The sequence below is a fragment of the Sprattus sprattus genome (genome assembly GCF_963457725.1).
Source record: "Sprattus sprattus genome assembly, chromosome: 2".
Taxonomy (NCBI): domain Eukaryota; kingdom Metazoa; phylum Chordata; class Actinopteri; order Clupeiformes; family Clupeidae; genus Sprattus; species Sprattus sprattus.
Genome location: NC_137921.1, coordinates 55,706,803 through 55,724,621, shown reverse-complemented (window position 1 = coordinate 55,724,621; position 17,819 = coordinate 55,706,803). Strand labels below are relative to the sequence as shown.

Genomic DNA, 17,819 nt, shown 5'->3' with positions numbered 1-17,819 from the left:
AGCACATGGTGCTTTGACAGTGGAGGCACTTCACATCCAGACTCCCCCCCATGGAGGCAGATTTACCTCCTAAGTCATGCAAGCTACTCGCTATTAGACCACATGCTTCCTTCCTTGGCCTGATTGCCAGGCAACAACTGAGTCCGGATGCTTTCTGAGTGGAGAGAGACAGCCAGGGCAACTCTCTCAGGGAGGAGGAGGAGGAGGAGGCTGGAGAAGGGAAGAGGGCAGAGGGACAAATGAAGAACGCAGCGTAGGGGAAATGCCCCCAGAGAGAGAGAGTGGAATGGCACTACTCAAGCCAGGCTCACTCCAATCATGGTGCTGTTCTCAGCAGAGACAGAGGACTATAGTGAGAACACTCACATCACAACACCAAATTGGGCCACAACATCTTTCCTTAGGTTGAGTTATGCTTACGTGTTCTAATGAATGGCCTTATACAGTAACTTCACTGTAAAAGCAAACTCTAGTTTTCTTTCAGGTTGAACAGCCGTGTGTTGACATCTCTGTATGAGACCATCAAATGAAACTTTAAAAAGACTATGAGTATACTTCGTCCAGTTTTTCCCTTCTTGTCAACAGGTGAATAATTAGATTGCCTTCTGTATGTTCTTTGAAGTACTCTCTAGCTTACACTTCCCAAACTCTAAACTCAAAACTCTAGGCCAGAAAAACTGTTTTTATCTGATCCCTGAAGACGCACAGAAATTAGATATTAAAAGCGGAACATTTTCATGAAGAGACCTGTGAAATATGGGTGGCAGAATGCCAGTATCATGTACTACATGACTCCATTAAAAATGAAAATAAACGCTTCCTTCGCTATTTGCAAGGCAGCTATTATTCCACAAAGAAGCTCTTATTCAAAAAAGTCCACAGAAAGCAAATGTTGAGGATTTCCAACAGGCAACATTTCCTCTTTATTCGCATCTCAGTTATTGCTAAACCACTGAGTTCAACTAGAGTCATCCTGAAGTTAATGAGGCACTGGTTTAACAAGAAGTTGTTGTTTAACATGGATCTTGTGATTTGTTACAACTCTTCAAGCCCATAAACATCTTTCTCCACTCATACTGACAGTATGATCAACCAAGCTGACAAGAGGACATCACTAGCCAGCAATTTATTTCTTATTCATATTTTTTATGTTTCACTTAAACTAAATTACACTAAATACACATACCAATGTTATCTTAAAAAAGGGACTGGCTAAGTCACTGCTTTCTTCCAGCTGAACTGACCATACCTGAAATTATGCGCTTTTAAATGATAAAGAAGTGTAGTTTATGAACACATTGCATGAAGCATGGAACCAGTTCATGACATCAACTCTCCCCTGTATGATTGAGCAAAGAAGTACACATACTTGAATTTGGTGTTTTCATATTAGCTAAAAACCAGAGGTTAAGACTGGATGGCTTAATGATTACATGGGCTTCTTTACTGCTTTATTGACATGGGGAATTTGGAAGGAGGAGGGGGGGATAGGCTGTAGTAATTGACTGGTTTGACTTTACAAAGCCTAGTTGTGGTGGTGATGCATTCATTCAGTTCATCTGACAATTCCCTCATGACTCACGATCCTCAAACTATTTAGTATGGTTATTATGAGAGGATACCGTTAAGAATAACAACAACAAAAGGGCAAGAATGAAAATAGAATAAATTTGATGCTGGGCGTGTCTGTAAACTGTACAACAGGGACGTGCAAAACGTAACACACAGCAGAGCATGCTTTAAAATGACAAATAACCTCTTCCCGATTTGAATACGAGATATACACATATGTACCAGTAGGCTATCACATTCTCCCATCACTTAAGCAGAAGGAGGGTTATTCCATTCTAGGTATCCTGCCTGTTGGCTGCTACCAGTGGAAGGACACTACAATTAGCTCTTTTACGGCAAATAATCCAGCTCTGTAACACACCTGCGCATTGCACAAATGATTCCTCTAATCAATCGCTGCAATTGTAATAACTGCAAAGGAAAACAGCGAAGTCGACCATCAGGTGCATATACGCGAGGATGCTCTGACATCCTGGCAACCCAAGACCCACCTATCCGACCGCGATCATTGGCTAGCTTCATGTTGCCTACCCATCTCAACCCATCTCCCAATAGAGACGAGGATAAGATGACGTGATTCATCCGTGGTATTAGGCTATATAGCTTACTTCCGTTTCTTAAAGGTTTAAATATGTGGTCTATATTTTCCATCACAGGTGAACCATATAGTATTGAGGTATGAAATAAAAAATAACAAGAATACCAAATTGCTCTTATTTACTTTAAGATAAACGTGATTTCGATAAACGGTGATTTCGTAGACATATGGTATACGTTTGCTCGCTACACGACTGTTGACACTGCAGTGCCCGAACAGCTACAGACCACAATCTTATAAACATTTGAATGATAAATTAACTATTATCATTAACCTGATACCAGAGAAGAACGCAGCCTATGTTATGACATATCATGAGTCTGGATTTAATATCGCAATAGTGGTAAAACACATTGGCTAGGCTATGAATACCCTTGACAACATATGGGCCTAACACTAGAAATAGACACGAAACCTTTGCAGCCAGGCTATGTTCAAATGTTACTTGTAATTCAGTGGGAATTCCCCATAATTATAAAAAACAGCCATAGCGTCAACCCCGGAGCAGCGCTGTATCGCCAGCTTGAAACGTCATGTTATGATTTACATAGAACAGAGCATCTAACAAACGTCCGTGCATACATGTCGGTGAAGGCGGCTTATTATGTAATATTTTAAACCTCGACCAAAAACACCAGCATTGTTTTTCATGGCGCGCAAATAGGCTACAGCTCGATGTGCACCTCAATACATTTGAAGGAATTCTACTATAAGAAACCGCTCACTCTTCTTACCTTGGAGAATGCAGTCTTTCATTCTCTCAAGAGCGCTGTGATACAGTAGGGAACCCAGCTGATCACAGAAATGCTGACCTTTGATTTGTCATTCGCTGCCAGTCATAGGTCACACCGGCGCCTGCTCCATCGAATCTCGCTCACTTGCGCACGTTAAGGTTGGTGCAAAGATGAAAACGTAAGCAGCTAGGGGATTTATTACGAAGTGTCGAATCATCACCTTTAGATATTTCTTCACATCCAAGGCTTGGGAAGCGTGCAGATCCCTGCTTCATCTGTGTCGATTTAACAACCTGGATGAAGCCTGTGTAACACCCACCAACGTAATAACTTCCCACCAACGTAATAACCCTGCCAACGTAATAAAAAAGTGTGCATTTCAGACGTAATAGCCCGGCCAACGTAATAATTTCCTGCCAACGTAATAATTCTTGCCTCCTGCCAACGTAATACACAGCTTCCTGCCAGCGTAATACTTATTACGTTGGCAGGAAATTATTACCTTGGTGGGAAGTGTAACACCCACCAACGTAATAACTTCCCACCAACGTAAAAATCCTGCCAACGTTATAAAAAAAAGTGTGCATTTCAGATGTTATGGTCCGGCCAAGCTTGAGAAGTCTTATATTTTGTTACATTTTGTCCCACCAATGTAATACATTTGATCATTTGCTTAATAGATTCCACTGGGTAGTACGTTTTTATTTGTATTGAAGGGGCAAAGACATGTCAGGATTCTCATCTCTTATCTGACACATTTAACCATACAGATATATGCCTCTTTTCCACTGTTTTCTGGTAGGCCTTCGATTGTGCAGGCAAAATGAGCGTTTGTGCACTAACCGTCTTTAAGATAGCCTATTTAACTTTGTGACCTTAATTGACCATAGGCTACTCAGCACCCCCTCAACATCCAAATGACTCGAATAAGGTTGGAATCGTTTGTGCTTCGTTTGTGCACGATTGTGCAGGCAAAATTAACGTTTGTGCACAAACCGTTTTTATATAATTTAACTTTTAATTTTTTGGAAGTAGGTGACGCAGCACCCCGTCAACATCCAAATGACTCAAAAATGCTTGGAATTGTTTGTGCATGTGTGTGTGGGTAAAATTAACGTTTGTGCACAAACCATTTGTATGTCACTTTGTTTGGTTTTGTCATTTTATTTATGTTAAGTCCTAAAAGTTAAATATCTTAAAGACGGTTTGTGCACAAACGCTCATTTTGCCTGCACAATCGTGCACAAACGACGCACAAACGAATCAAAATACTTTTATTCATTAACTGGGCCCTGTTTCTCGACAGGTTAGTTGCTAACTAAGTAGCAACTTAGTAAGTTGCCAATGGGACATTGCATCGCAGCCAAGTAAGTTGCTAACTTAGTTAGCAACTAACCTGTCGAGAAACAGGGCCCTGAATTAGGGTTGCATTTGCATGTAGACTTTGTTGCCATCTAAGTTAACTTTGTTGCCATCACTATTTCTTTGTATTATTGTTCAAAACTGTATAATTAAATGTGTCAGACAAGAGATGAGAATGTCATTGGGAACAAAGTCTTCAATACAAATAAGAGCTTACTGCCCAGTGGAATCTATTAAGCAAATGATCAAATGTATTACATTGGTGGGACAAAATGTAACAAAATGTAAGGCTTCTCAAGCTTGGTCAAGCTATTACATCTGAAATGCACACGTTTTTATTATGTTGGCAGGGTTATTACGTTGGTGGGAAGTTATTACATTGGTGGGTGTTACACTTCCCACCAACGTAATAATTTCCTGCCAATGTAATACTTATTACGTTGGCAGGAAGCTGTGTATTACGTTGGCAGGAGGCAAGAATTATTACGTTGGCAGGAAATTATTACGTTGGCCGGGCTATTACGTCTAAAATGCACACTTTTTTATTACGTTGGCAGGGTTATTACGTTGGTGGGAAGTTATTACGTTGGTGGGTGTTACACTTCCCACCAACGTAATCATTTCCTGCCAATGTAATACTTATTACGTTGGCAGGAAGCTGTGTATTACGTTGGCAGGAGGCAAGAATTATTACGTTGGCAGGAAATGATTACGTTGGCCGGGCTATTACGTCTAAAATGCACACTTTTTTATTACGTTGGCAGGGTTATTACGTTGGTGGGAAGTTATTACGTTGGTGGGTGTTACAAGCCTGTCCACATTAGTTGAGAATCGTACTTCTACGGAGGAGGACTGGACTGGCTTGATGTAAGCTACGGCTAAGTTAACATATACTTCATGTGAATGAAATCACAACAATAATCATAAAACGGATCCCATGAAGCACTTAATTGGGACTCATTATATGTGCCTCCATACACAGACTGCCTTTCATTCATAAATGTTCACGTTTTGGGAGGATACTCTCATGCATCCGTGTCACCTGTTCTAAATTGGGCGCTCAGTGTTGGTGGAAGATTCCTAGATCCTGAAAATGAAAACTATTCCGTGTATTACTACAGCAGAGGTAGGGGAGACCGGGGACAGTTGTAACAGGGGACGGTTGTAACACTGTGAATTCCTCCCATCAGAAACCAGCTATGATGACGAAACTCACTGTGCTTGTGCACATTTAGTTTCCCTCCTTACTTGCGAAAACGGGAGTCGCATTTGAAACCTACAGGGGGCGCTATAAAGCAAAGTCTGTTTTTGAGGTCAAAAAAACACTTTTCTTCCCGATGTTCTTTTTTGGATGCCGTCCAAAGATAAAATGTCTATGAATTCAAACAAGTATTATTAGAATCCCTGTTTTGTAAGCTAAAAATAGACATGACTATCAAGTGTCAAACTAGCAGTCAAGCCAGTTGACATGAGATCAAAACATGGTTCGTCATACTGGGACAGTTGTAACGCCCTGTTACAACCGTCCCAGTATGACGAACCAAGTTTCATTTATATTTTAAAAACTAGCTAGGGTTAGGTATAGAGATGCAGATGTTGGTATTAATGTGCAAGTTAAAAGTAAAATGTACACTGTGCATTGCAAATAATAATAATAATAATAATATTAATTAATACATACATACAATAATACATATCCTGTTTCCCATTGTTAACTTCCTGTTTAGTCTTTTGTACGCCCTTGTTCCTGCCATATGTTCCTTGTCGATCATTGTTGCGTGGTAGTCAAGTCTTAAATGTTTCATGTGCATCACAGCTTTTGAATCTGAGTCCTGAGTTTACATTAAAGCATGCCAAACATCAGAAAGAGGAAGACGAACAGGGGAGTCCCATTTCCTTTGCTGGAGAGGGCTTCCGATGACATTACACAGGGAAAGTCAGTAAGGGCAGTGGCCAAATCATATGACATTTGCCATGTGACCCTGTATCGATTTCAAAAAGGGTTTTCTCTCCCTCATATCAGATTATTTCAAGCAGGCAGCTGATTTATATTATGGGTTGAGCCCAAAGGAGGTAGTCTAGAACGAATTGAACTAACTAAACTGTTTACAATATAAATAACAATATCTATACCTACAATACATATAACTATAGGCCTACAATAAATATAACAATTTATATAATTTTTAATTATATATATTTTGGACATGTTACAACCGTCCCTGACATGTGTTACAACCGTCCCTATACACTGGGACGGTTGTAACAGTGGGTGAGACTGTATTCAAATCAATTTTGCAACCTTTACATATTTCATAAAACCACTTAAATACCATGTTTCAGTAGATGACAGATTGAAGTTTATAATATAACAAATTGGTTATTCCAGTGTAAATTGTTTTTGATTTATTGCTAAAAAATGCAAAAAGTGTTACAACTGTCCCTGGTCTCCCCTATGTGACGTTGCTGAGGATTCCCCGAGTACATAATGATAATGATTTAGTTTCTCACTCACTTTAACCAAAAGTGTATGGGTTTCCAGCGGATATTTGGTCATGGTCCAATTGCTAACATTGCTTTTGTTTTTTTGTTTTAAATCAGACACGAATAAGACAAGAATACCCTTTCTAGTCCATGAGGGAAACCATATTCCATGTGTTCATAAAATGTTTAAGGATGCAGTCTTTATGTATTATTTTGCAAAAACATTTTGACATTTGACATTTGACAAATTAGAGACCAGCAATCAGAATTTAAAATAGTACTTTTATATCTTTTGCAAAAGAGGGAGATGTGTCACAACCAAGTATCATGAACAAACTCCAAAGATGAGCTGGGCGAAGCCAGCATTATGTGAGTAGAAAAAACAGGTTTCATCACACAAAGGGCGGTATTCTCCCGTCCCATCGCTATAGAAGTTGCTGATGTGATCTCAGAATATGTCCTTGAGAGATGAGCAGTGTGCATGATTATCAAAAAACAGGTGGTTTGCCTCAGCAAGACAGTCAAGGACTCAGCCTGTCAGCACACAGGAAAAGCAAGCATATTAAAATACAATAACAATGTCTTCATTAAAACTTCTCTATCAGACATTAATCTTACATTTTGTGTATGGCTCCTTTTATTTTTAGTTTTAAGTAGGAAGAACAAGATGGAGCCTATTTTCAAAATGTCATACTCTTGCCAAATCTACAATATAAAATGACTCATTCAGCAAGGCAATGGAAGATCGTGTAGCCTTTGAGCAGATGGGGCCATAGAGGTGAGTTACAGATACTTGTAAATGCCAATGTGACCTTTGCAAAGGTAGAGGAAGCTATGTCTGTGGACAAACTTTTAAACTTCTTATTTAATGTTTTGAGATCTAGCCATCTCCCTCTTTCTTTTTGTCTCATAAAGAACAAAAAGAAAGAGGGAGATGGCTAGATCTCAAAACATTAAATACGAAGTTTAAAAGTTTGTCATCAAAGCTAAAGGTGGCTACTTTGAAGTATCTAAAATATAAAACATATTCTGGTTTGTTTAACACTTTTTTTAGTTTACCACATAATTCCATATGTGTTTCTTCATAGTTGTGATGTCTTCAATATTAATCTGCAATGTAGAATTTGTTTTAAATAAATAAAAACCATTGAACGAGAAGGTGTGTCCAAACATTTGACTGGTACTGTACTGTACATAGTGTCTATGATGTTGGGAGGTCAGAGTAGGCTACTTCTTAATTTCCCTTGCCCTTGGAATGACCAAGACACGTCCATGTTATTTCACAGAACAAAGGATTTATTTGAAAACAGGGTTTATTTGAAAACAGGGCTTAACAGAATCGTTCTTGGCACCCAGCTCTATTTTCACAATAAATCTTACATTTTCTGCAATGGCAACTTTGAAGATATATGGAATTCTAGCAGTTCTTTGAATATATTCAGTGGAAACCCTGTATATGCTGGTGCCTTCTGGAGGGCCAGCTGTAGAAGACCTCAGTGGGGTTCACATCTGGGGCCGTATTCATAAAGCTTTTTATCTTACCACTTAGAGTGCTCCTAACTCGCGCTAAAACATTTTACGTAGGAGTAATTTCTTAAAAGTGATTCACAACGCCTCTGAGACCTACTCATACTAAGGATAATACAAACTCCTAAGCTTAAGATAAAAGCACCGTTGCTATGGATGACGTCGATTCTCATGCACGAGTTTAGAAGGGGTGAGGACGGTGATTGGTTGTTGACAGGCTCTCTCATTAAAAACTCATTTGTGACGTCCCTTTAACAATCCCACTACATCAACCTGAAAATAAGAGAATAAGCTAGGCTTCAAATTAAGTCATATTAAATAGTTATGGACAGTGCAGTTAGCTTGTTAGTTTGTGCATCCAACGGGAATGACACTTTGCACGTTAAGAGAAAAAGAAAGCGATCAATATAAAATATGGCAATTGCATGTAATCAAGGCAGTAATAATTAAAGCACCCAGCAAACTGTTAGGCTATTATATTTCCAGCCCTTGACCACTTCAAATATCAGCACATACGGCCCTTCAAGCCTAAGCGAAAGCCTACTGGTCCCAGGACCAATAGCCACTGTCACCCCAGCGGCATCCAGCTGGTAAGTTCTCAAAAACCTGCTGCAGACCGCTCTCCGTTGAAATGCACGAGTCATCGGTACATCCAGGCCACGGTGGACGAAAACGTCCTCATCTTTTGATGGGGCAATTATTGTAATGTGTGTCCCGTCACTGGACATTCCTGCGATCGCCATGGAATTTATTTTGATCTTGTGTAATTGCCGATTGTCCAAAGGCAACTGGATAAACTGTTGGATGATGTGGGGTCTACAGTGTGTTGATAGTTTGATGAATTAAACGGCTGACTGATGATTCCCAGTGTCGTCATTTGCGTTTTCCGCGAAGCCAAATAGGCTATCTTTATGTTTCCAAACATTTCACTTCGGGACACATCGTTGTTTAAAGGCGTCATTGCATCCCGCGCTAATTCTACGACAATATTAATACCTTCACGGTTTAAGCAATGTCTTTTATCAATTCCAAGTCGGCTGCAGCCATCTTACGATTTTTTGTGAATAAGTCTTAGTGACTTAGGAGTCCTCATGAGGAGTTTTAAGCTGTCTTAGACTTAGGTGCTACTTTTAGGGATAAAATACTTTGTGAATTGCTCTTAGTAAAAAAAAATAGGAGTCCTAAATTTAAGACTGACACGCCCATTATTTTTAGGAGTTTCTCCTAAATTCGCCACTTATGAGCTACTTTTAGCCCTAAGATTCTTTGTGAATACGGCCCCTGGTGACTTTAGGCCAGTCCATCAAAGAGAGTATTCTGGCTTCCTGTTTCTTCACCAAATAGGTTTTATACAGGTTACAAGCAGGCTTCAGATCATTGGCCTACTGATTAGGCTAGCCACAGGGGATGGCAAGATGTCGTAAAAAAGAGTGGTAACCTTTGTGGGTCAATATTCCTTGTACTCTGTTCTGTAGAATGTCCCACCTCATCAGCATCCCATTTCATTTCCTCAGACAGAGGAACTCCAGCATTCCAATTTTCTCCTGAAAGATCTGACTTGCCTACCATTTCCGTGGCGGTCTTACATGATGTATCAATGCAACCATACAAATGTATCTATACACATTGCTAAGCAGAATTAGTTGCAATAAAAAAACTAAAAAACACCAAGACCACCTCAAGTATAGAAAATCAGACTAAGAAGTCAGTGATGTTAAAGGAGCAGTCCTCTATTCTGGCCAAGTGTTGTTGATATTTGAGCTCAGCAGCCAATCAAATTACACGGCTCCCTGTTGGGCTCCCAAATAAACATTTTCACTGGCTGGAATAGTGTATGGCTTGGTCGGAGGCCACTTTGTCGGTCGGAGCTAGAGGAACATGAGTTTCGAATTTTGTGTAATGGACAAAGACCAAATGGCCATATTTACAAAGACATGTGGTCCAGGCTCTGTACCTTGGGGTAAATTACAGGTATGGTAACATCCAGTGTTCCTGAGTTCATGTGCAAGGGGAAGGACCCTGGGCAGAACACTGAAGGGGAGAGCGTGTATTTTGCTTCTTTGGTGACTGACAGCAGACATCTTGCATCCACCCTCAAGTTTGTTTTGGTTTATATTGCATTTCCATGTACAAGTGTTCCTTTGTTTATGTGTATAGCAAATGATCCCTACTGGTAAGATTTCTTTGTGATTTTTGTTTCCTAACCTTTTGACACATGGCATTTGGCTTGGTAAACACAAAACAGTGAACTGAGGTTTCCTAAGAAAAAGTGTTTATTTTTTCTTTGGGACAAGGCAGCTTTACAGCATAACTCTCATCAGAATAGAATGGAGGGTCTGTGGTTTTGCACACCAGAGGGTGAGACATTGAGAAACTCTGGCTGATAAGCAAGACTTAACTTTCTCATTCAGTATTATAATAAGAACCAACAAAACAGACAAACACACAGCAAAAGGTCAAGACTAATACAGACCACTGTGGGTGTATACAACATCTGTCACAAAACAGTACTTTACTTTACAGTACACACTCTTTAAGTGTGTTCAAGTTCTTCTCTTATGTTAGTTCAAAACAGTACTTCTCTTAAAGTGTGCTAACGTTTTTCTCTTTTTATGTTCCCTGTATTCATTACAGTATGGAAAAATGCCACACATATGAATGTTATTTCCCAAACGGATTTTCCAACTCCATACAAAAGAACACATAAACTACACAACATGGAACAGCCCTCAGAAATGGAAGCGATGTCCTCTGAATGACCAGCCAAGAGAACTCGAAAGCTCATTTGTAACCTTACAAGAATGCTCTGTTACACATTTCCTTGGCAGAGAATGATTATTAAAACATCATATAGTGAACAGGGGTCAGGACACACTAAATACATGGTCAATCCTCATCATACACTTGCTTTGGAGACCTTATGTCATGCAGTGGATGGATAAAGAATAAAGAGTCTGTTTTAATCAGATAGCCCAAGGTCTTTGAATCAGAACACAACTGCTTAGAGCAAAATCACTTTCAACCTGTTCTGCCTGCCTAAAATGGGTTCAATCATGGACATGTTTGAGCCCTGAAACAAATTCAATTATACAGCATGGACGTTTAGGCTACTACTTTCAGAGCTGCAGTGTCAATGTTTTGCCAAAATGTTGAACTCATTAGAAACTGAAACCGGTAACTGTGTTCCACAAAAGCGCTATCACAGGAACATTTCCATTGCAACATCAGCAGATGTGCACTCAACCCATGGCCAGCAATGGGGAGATACTTTGGAATGGCATGCCCTTTTGCCAGACCAGCCGTTTAGAGTGTCCCTATGCTATCTTCTTCACTTTAGATAGTCCTATGAATTGTCCCTATGATATCTTCTCTGTCCATGGTTGGACCCTTTGGCAAAGTGAGAAGCTAATATATGACTCTGAGCACATTCATCAGGAGATGGAGCAGTTTTTGGGAACATGTAGGCACATTGTAAGCACAAAAGCAGTAGAAATATTAGTAGTGTGACGTTAATCTGTGTAGTAGGCTTATGTTATTGGTAGAAAAATACCGTCCAAGTTCATTCATAGCTAGTGGAATGATAGCCTACTGATATTCTGAAAATCATTATGATCTGAAAAGGCAGATACATGGCATAAATGGCAATATACACTGGGATTGTGGGTAATGTAGTCTATGGTGGGACTACACCTACAGCAATACAGTATACACTGGGATTGTGTTGTGTGTGTAGGCTAAGTTATAGGCCTATACTACTTACAACTGCACCACCACACTAAGCCCCTATGGGATTATTTTATAATGTATTTAATTATAAAACATCTGCTCCATTTCATTGAAAAAGCACCAACATCACTGTTGGAACTAAATGCCAAAAGATCATAAAAAAAGGAAATCATGAAAAAGGCTCTTACTACGTGGAACCCCCATATCCGCTGATTCGGTCATGACCGATAAATTTTTTTGTCCGAACATCTTAAGACAAAAAAATGACTCTCGGGTTTTGAAATCCAGCGCCACTCTGAGTAGCCTTTCAACACCGTCGTACTTAATATGTAACTTGTGTGTTTAAGCACATCTCATTTCTCATGTGTGTCTCATCTTTGGGGTTCGCTACTTGTGAATCATTTGAATCATTTGCCTTCACTAACATAAACCAGAATAGACAGTTGTGCCACCTATTTACATTTCATAGAAACACCTGGAATTAACATCCAAGAGGGCTGATTTACAGCTGGGGAGTGTATGTTTATGTGCGTGTGTGTGTGAGGCGAGCGAGAGAGAGAGAGGGGAGGGGGGCGGGGGGAGTGAGTGATGAGGAAACAACTAGCCAATCCAAACAGCCATCGTATGAGAACACCAAATGACAATATCAAGGATTAGTCTGGAGTCATGGAATCCTGACACTGGTGTTCATTCAAGGTACTTCATACGGAAACTCTTCCCTCTCTATCACCCCTCTCTGTCACCCCACTCTGGCGTGTTTCTTCCTTAGTGTGCTGGCGTGGACTGAGCACTGGGTGTGGGTGGTGCTGGAATCTTGACCCTGAGCATGGAGCTGATGTGAGGCCAGATTTGGTCCGTGTCTGTGTCTGAGAACGTGTGCAGGATGCCTTTGGACCTAGGATACATAAGGATTATCATCATCTTAATTAGGAGAGCAATTGCAATGTGAAAATATGAATAGTCTTAACCTGGAGCAAATGAAAAAAACAAACAGATGTAGAGTTAATTAGAAGCCAATTAGAAGTCAAAATAAGCAGAGAAGAGAACTTTCACACACTTGTACAGATCTATAACTGGCTTGGCCACATCTTTGTAATGCCGTAGTCGGGCCACCAAAGCCGCTGGTTTGTCATCTTCATGTTGAATTAAAGGCTCGCCAGTGATGTCATCCACACCCTGAGCAGACAAGAGAAGTTTCAAAAGCTTGTGATTTTTTGATAGAAAGAGAGAGAGAGAGAAACATCATTCAGTGGCACCACGCCATCTCATCAAAATGGCTGCCATGATGGGTAAGTGCATAAAAAAGTGACAGATCAGACTCAGGTCTCACCGTGCCAAATATACGTATGGAGACAATCATGAGGACATGTGGCTTCAAAGTGTTGAGTACATGGTAATGGTGGAGTGGTGGAGATAATTGCATTTGAAACTGTGCCCAAACATTAACTTCTGGTCTGGTTTGCTGCACCAAGGTCTTGTCTGGCCCTGCTGCACTTTGCTTAGAACAACACAAAGGCCCTCTCACCTTTACACGCGGAGGGTTGAATATCAGGTTGTAAACTCGGCCACTGGGCGGGTGTATCCAGCGATGTCTCAGTCTGTCCTTCAGAGTCTCAAATGGGACGTTCAGACTGATGACCACGTCCAGGTCACAGGCACCATTCAAGACCTGAGCCTGAGCCAGAGTCCTGGGAAAGCCTGACATAACAGAATCTATATGACTCATGTTCATACAGAAAGTACCCACCTCAGTTGAGATTTTTATGTCAAATTGGATCACATATGCATTGGCCTGAGAAAAGTCAGAGCTAATTCAAATTCAAATACAATTTAAGTTACAAATGACAACTATGAAAGCAGAAGCAGAAATTAAGAACTAGCCTCTGTAAAATGCCTTTACTGTATTTCCTATGTTAATATATATGTAGACCACCTTGGCAGATTGACAGATGAATGACTGCAAGAGGCCATCATATTTTACAATCTGGAGCTGATAGCACAAAAGCAAAATGCTGTTTTCAATAATGAGAAAGCTGGTAAACATCAGAAGAAAAAAATGGAAAGTCTGTGTTTGAAACACAGCTGCAAATGTAGACACACCACATTTGATTTTACATCTTTTATGGCATAACCCCATTCACTTGTAGAAGTATCCAAAACTGAGACAAAGGGACCTGCAGTCTGACTAGTTCAGGCTGCTTTTCAGGAGCAACGCAGTAGTTTTGCTTACATGACAAAACAGGACTTATCCGGCACTGTCTCAACATGTTTTGTATGCCAGTCGCAGGTCAGTCTCAGAGTAATCATCAACTTGTGGTAAATGTTTCTCTTGAGTTCCTTTCAAACAAAAGCCACTGACTTTTGCAAAATGTCAAACTTCATAGGTTTCAAATACTATACTCTAATCTAAAACAGCTGCTTTTGGGGTAAACAGCGTAGAGTATGATGAAGGTCATCTAAATTGTGGAGACTCATGATTTTAAAAGTAAAAAAGTAAGTACTAGTACTTTTCTCTGTGCACTCACCACTGGGGGAGTCTGAGTCATGCTATGGGCTGGCTTTGAGTCTCTGTTTAAACACACAAACAACTTTCTTTAAAGTGGATGATGCATAGCTAGCATTATTATATTTCAGTGCTAAGACCTATGAATAGTGCCTTATAAATAATTGTACGTTCATAATAAACATGCAGATGCTCATGTATGTTGTGAGCTATCTATTCAAAAGTCAGTTTTCCCTCAGAGAAGCATCAAGCACCACTCCTTGACTAGACTTACATGTTTCAATCGGAGTAAGAATGCATACAGCAAAAACCATGAAATCCTGGTTAGGTCTTTGTGAAAGATATATTTACGCAAGGCGTACCATCCAACAACCAGCTGTGTCTGGCTATCTCCTCCAATCTAGGTAGCAGAAGCCGTGTCATCACATGATCCGGTACAAGGAGGCCCTTCTTAATGTAGGTCTTAGCCAGCTGGCCAGCCTCTGCAAGAACATACATTTTACAAGACAGACGAGATCGACAACACAGGGAAAGTAAGAAAGCACACATTATATACAATACAATATAATGTTGGCATAGGCTATACATAATATTATCATCAATGCCATTTGTGTTGGACTTTAATCGGACCAATGACTTTGGCACATGGGTCACTGTGAGATAAAGGCATTTCATAAATTCTTCCATTGGAAGATTCGACAAATGAAAATGACCAGTAATCTGGTTAACAAAGATCATGAGTAAATTATCATGACTGGGTAGACAAGAGAAGAGACAAGGGGAGGGCTGGCCATTAAACAGAAAAATGGTTGCAAAAAGTGAGAGGGTATCTGGAAATGTCTTAGGTGAAAGCCACATCAAACAGATTAAACATTCACTGTCAAGTTTGGAAATATGTTGAGTGTTTTTTTTAAGGTGCTGCTAGACATCACTTGGAGAGACACAGTCATTCATTCATTAAATGTCAGGTGCCTGGCAATGTCTACAGTATCCTATTCATGGAATATTAAACCTTTAGGAAATCTGAAGGTTATTCTTCAAACATGTGTTCCAGGTGTTCTCTTCTAAGATGTTGTAAACAGTAAGTGAATAGATTTTCTGGGCAGTAGCGAAAACGGAGGCCAAATCCAATGAATAAGAAAACCCAGGTGGCATGGCAGGAAAATGCGATACTGCTTCGTGCAAAAAAGCACTGTGCCAGCGTGGAAGCGACTCCTCTTACCTTTTTACCTTACATCAACTTTCAGGCCAGCAAACACATTACTGCTTTGTGGTCAAATGGTAGTTTTTTCTCAGCACAAAACTGCGTTTTTAGACTAACGCGCATATCACAAAAAGAGGTACCGAGAGCTATCGACGAAACAGCTGTTCAAACCAATTCCACCGGTTATAACCCATACTCACCAGTTCTAGCAGCAATGTTCTCTCGTAAAAAGTCACCGCTGGACAGATGTTGTAGACCAAAAGTGCGCGCAATTCTCTCGGAGATGGTGCCTTTTCCTGAGCCGGGAGGGCCCATGATAACGGCACGGAATATTCTAGACATTTCTCAGAACAGCTTTGCACCTTACTGCAGATAACGGTCGAAGTGACTCCTGTAAAAAATAAACAAATGAAACGCTGCTAACGACTTAATAGTCATGCATATATCTGAAAAATAATAGCCACCTCGTCCCTCCTATTTCAATTGCTTCAGTAAACTGAGGGAAAACTTTAAAGGGGAGTTGCTTTGCAGGACAACTCACCCACGCAAACAGAATTAAACTGCAGAAACGTTTTGGCAAAGATTATTCCAATATGGAAACTCATGTAATGGTCTGGAAGGGGAAATGGTCTCGAGTCCACTCACTTGCAAAAAGTTGCTCTTCAAATACGTTTTAAAGGGAAAGCACCAGCCCAACGCTATTGTTGGTGTTTTATGCAGCCTAAATCGTGCCCGTGTAGCTATTTTCTCTGTGCCCTAACATCAGAAAAACTTGCACTCCACCCACAAACTGTCGATTGAGTTTTCTCTTTGAAGTGTGTGCGTGCCTTTTCTCAACAAATGAATGGAGGAGAAGCTCCTACGCCCTATTCCAATGCGCCTCCCAGCACATCATGAAAAAGTACCAGCGCACCACCAGTAGAGAATAAGGAAATATGGTAGTTGTAGTTTTCTATTAAAATTGTCTTGAGAAATGCGAAGCTATTTTTCACGCATTGTCTACACGAAATGCAATTAGTGGAAATATGAATTGCCACTTATAGTTTTAGTAGCAGTATTTACAGCTATGTTTGAAGTTCCATCTGTAACAGTAATTTGTGCTTTTCTTAAATAGAGTGCCCATAAAGTTATTCGATCAATATTTTGCCTATAAACTATGCCTTTCACTTGTCAGCTGTGTACAAGAATGCACTTTGGATGTAGGCTATACATTAGCTTATATAATAGCCTATATAACAGTTAACTTAACAGATTGATGCACAACTGATGCATTACATGTGCACATCCTAATAGTACTGGCTTCGTTTTTGCTTTAGTTTATCTATAACAGAGAGTTTGCAATAAGCCGCCAATTATAGCGTGGCTTTCTATTATAGGGCATATGAGTGGCTATGCAATACATTAGGATGGTATGGCAGCTTTCCCATGTAACAAGTTTAGATGGGTGAAGGATTATTTTGTATTTTCCGATATAACCTAAGCAACGTAAAGTCTGTTAACTATTAACGCATGTCACATTTTGAGACAACAGGTTTGTTGTCCTAAAGTACGCTGTTTACACTGTTGACAGTAGCGATTGGAAGGCGTCTCAGATATCATTAGTATAATTCTAGCCTTTAAACCAACTAGCATTACTTCAACGTGTAATTGCTACACGCCAGATAGGCTACTTGTTGCGAGACGGTGGCGTCAGAGCTTTAAACATGTTAAATGCAGTGCGCATCGTTGCACTGTCCTGATCCGTATAGAAACCCCGATTAAGCAGTATGAAAATACTATCTGCATTTAAAGTCTTATTCCGAACAAGTCTAATGATTCTAGCGCTTGGGACCCGGAAGCTTGTTATTTTATTTTGTCACATGGCTTAGAGATTTCAATAACAACAAAAAATGGCGACAATCACACGTTGTTCGATATGGGCTTGCTGCGTCATAAAAAAATATTCATGTAAACACCTGGGATATACACACAATTACATGTAAGTATGACTTGCACATAACTGATAATAGTTTAAGTATTCTGTAATGTTTTTAGCGAATATTTATTTTTGTCATGGTAAGACGTGGTAGCGTATTTGTTTTGGACTTGAAAGGGGTGTGTGCGGTGCTG

The 17,819-nt window shown here is 40.0% G+C and overlaps 1 protein-coding gene across 2 annotated transcripts; it reads right to left on the bottom strand.

Annotated features, from left to right (window-relative positions):
- Window positions 1-10,612: 10,612 nt before the first annotated feature.
- Window positions 10,613-16,472, bottom strand: ak4 (adenylate kinase 4). 2 transcript variants are annotated; one of them, XM_080831950.1, is made up of 6 exons: window positions 16,356-16,472; window positions 15,911-16,101; window positions 14,869-14,988; window positions 13,529-13,701; window positions 13,061-13,179; window positions 10,613-12,898 (listed from the first exon to the last, which is right to left on the bottom strand). In XM_080831950.1, exons 2-6 carry the CDS (start codon window positions 16,050-16,052, stop codon window positions 12,769-12,771), a joined length of 684 nt encoding a protein of 227 aa, XP_080688076.1. In that variant the 5' UTR covers window positions 16,053-16,101; window positions 16,356-16,472; the 3' UTR covers window positions 10,613-12,768. The 2 variants fall into 2 exon arrangements, with proteins under 2 accessions (XP_080688076.1, XP_080688077.1); XM_080831951.1 differs by having other exon boundaries at window positions 16,252-16,370.
- Between the last annotated feature and the right edge of the window lie 1,347 nt (window positions 16,473-17,819).

Excerpts from the sequence above, each read along its gene's own strand:
- ak4 (XM_080831950.1), bottom strand. The coding sequence starts at position 16,052 with ATGTCTAGAATATTCCGTGCCGTTATCATGGGCCCTCCCGGCTCAGGA. Across the intron at positions 14,989-15,910 it reads GAACATTGCTGCTAGAACTG|AGGCTGGCCAGCTGGCTAAG; the intron begins GTGAGTATGGGT and ends ATGTTCTTGCAG. Across the intron at positions 13,702-14,868 it reads ACACAGCTGGTTGTTGGATG|GCTTTCCCAGGACTCTGGCT; the intron begins GTACGCCTTGCG and ends CTGTTATGTCAG.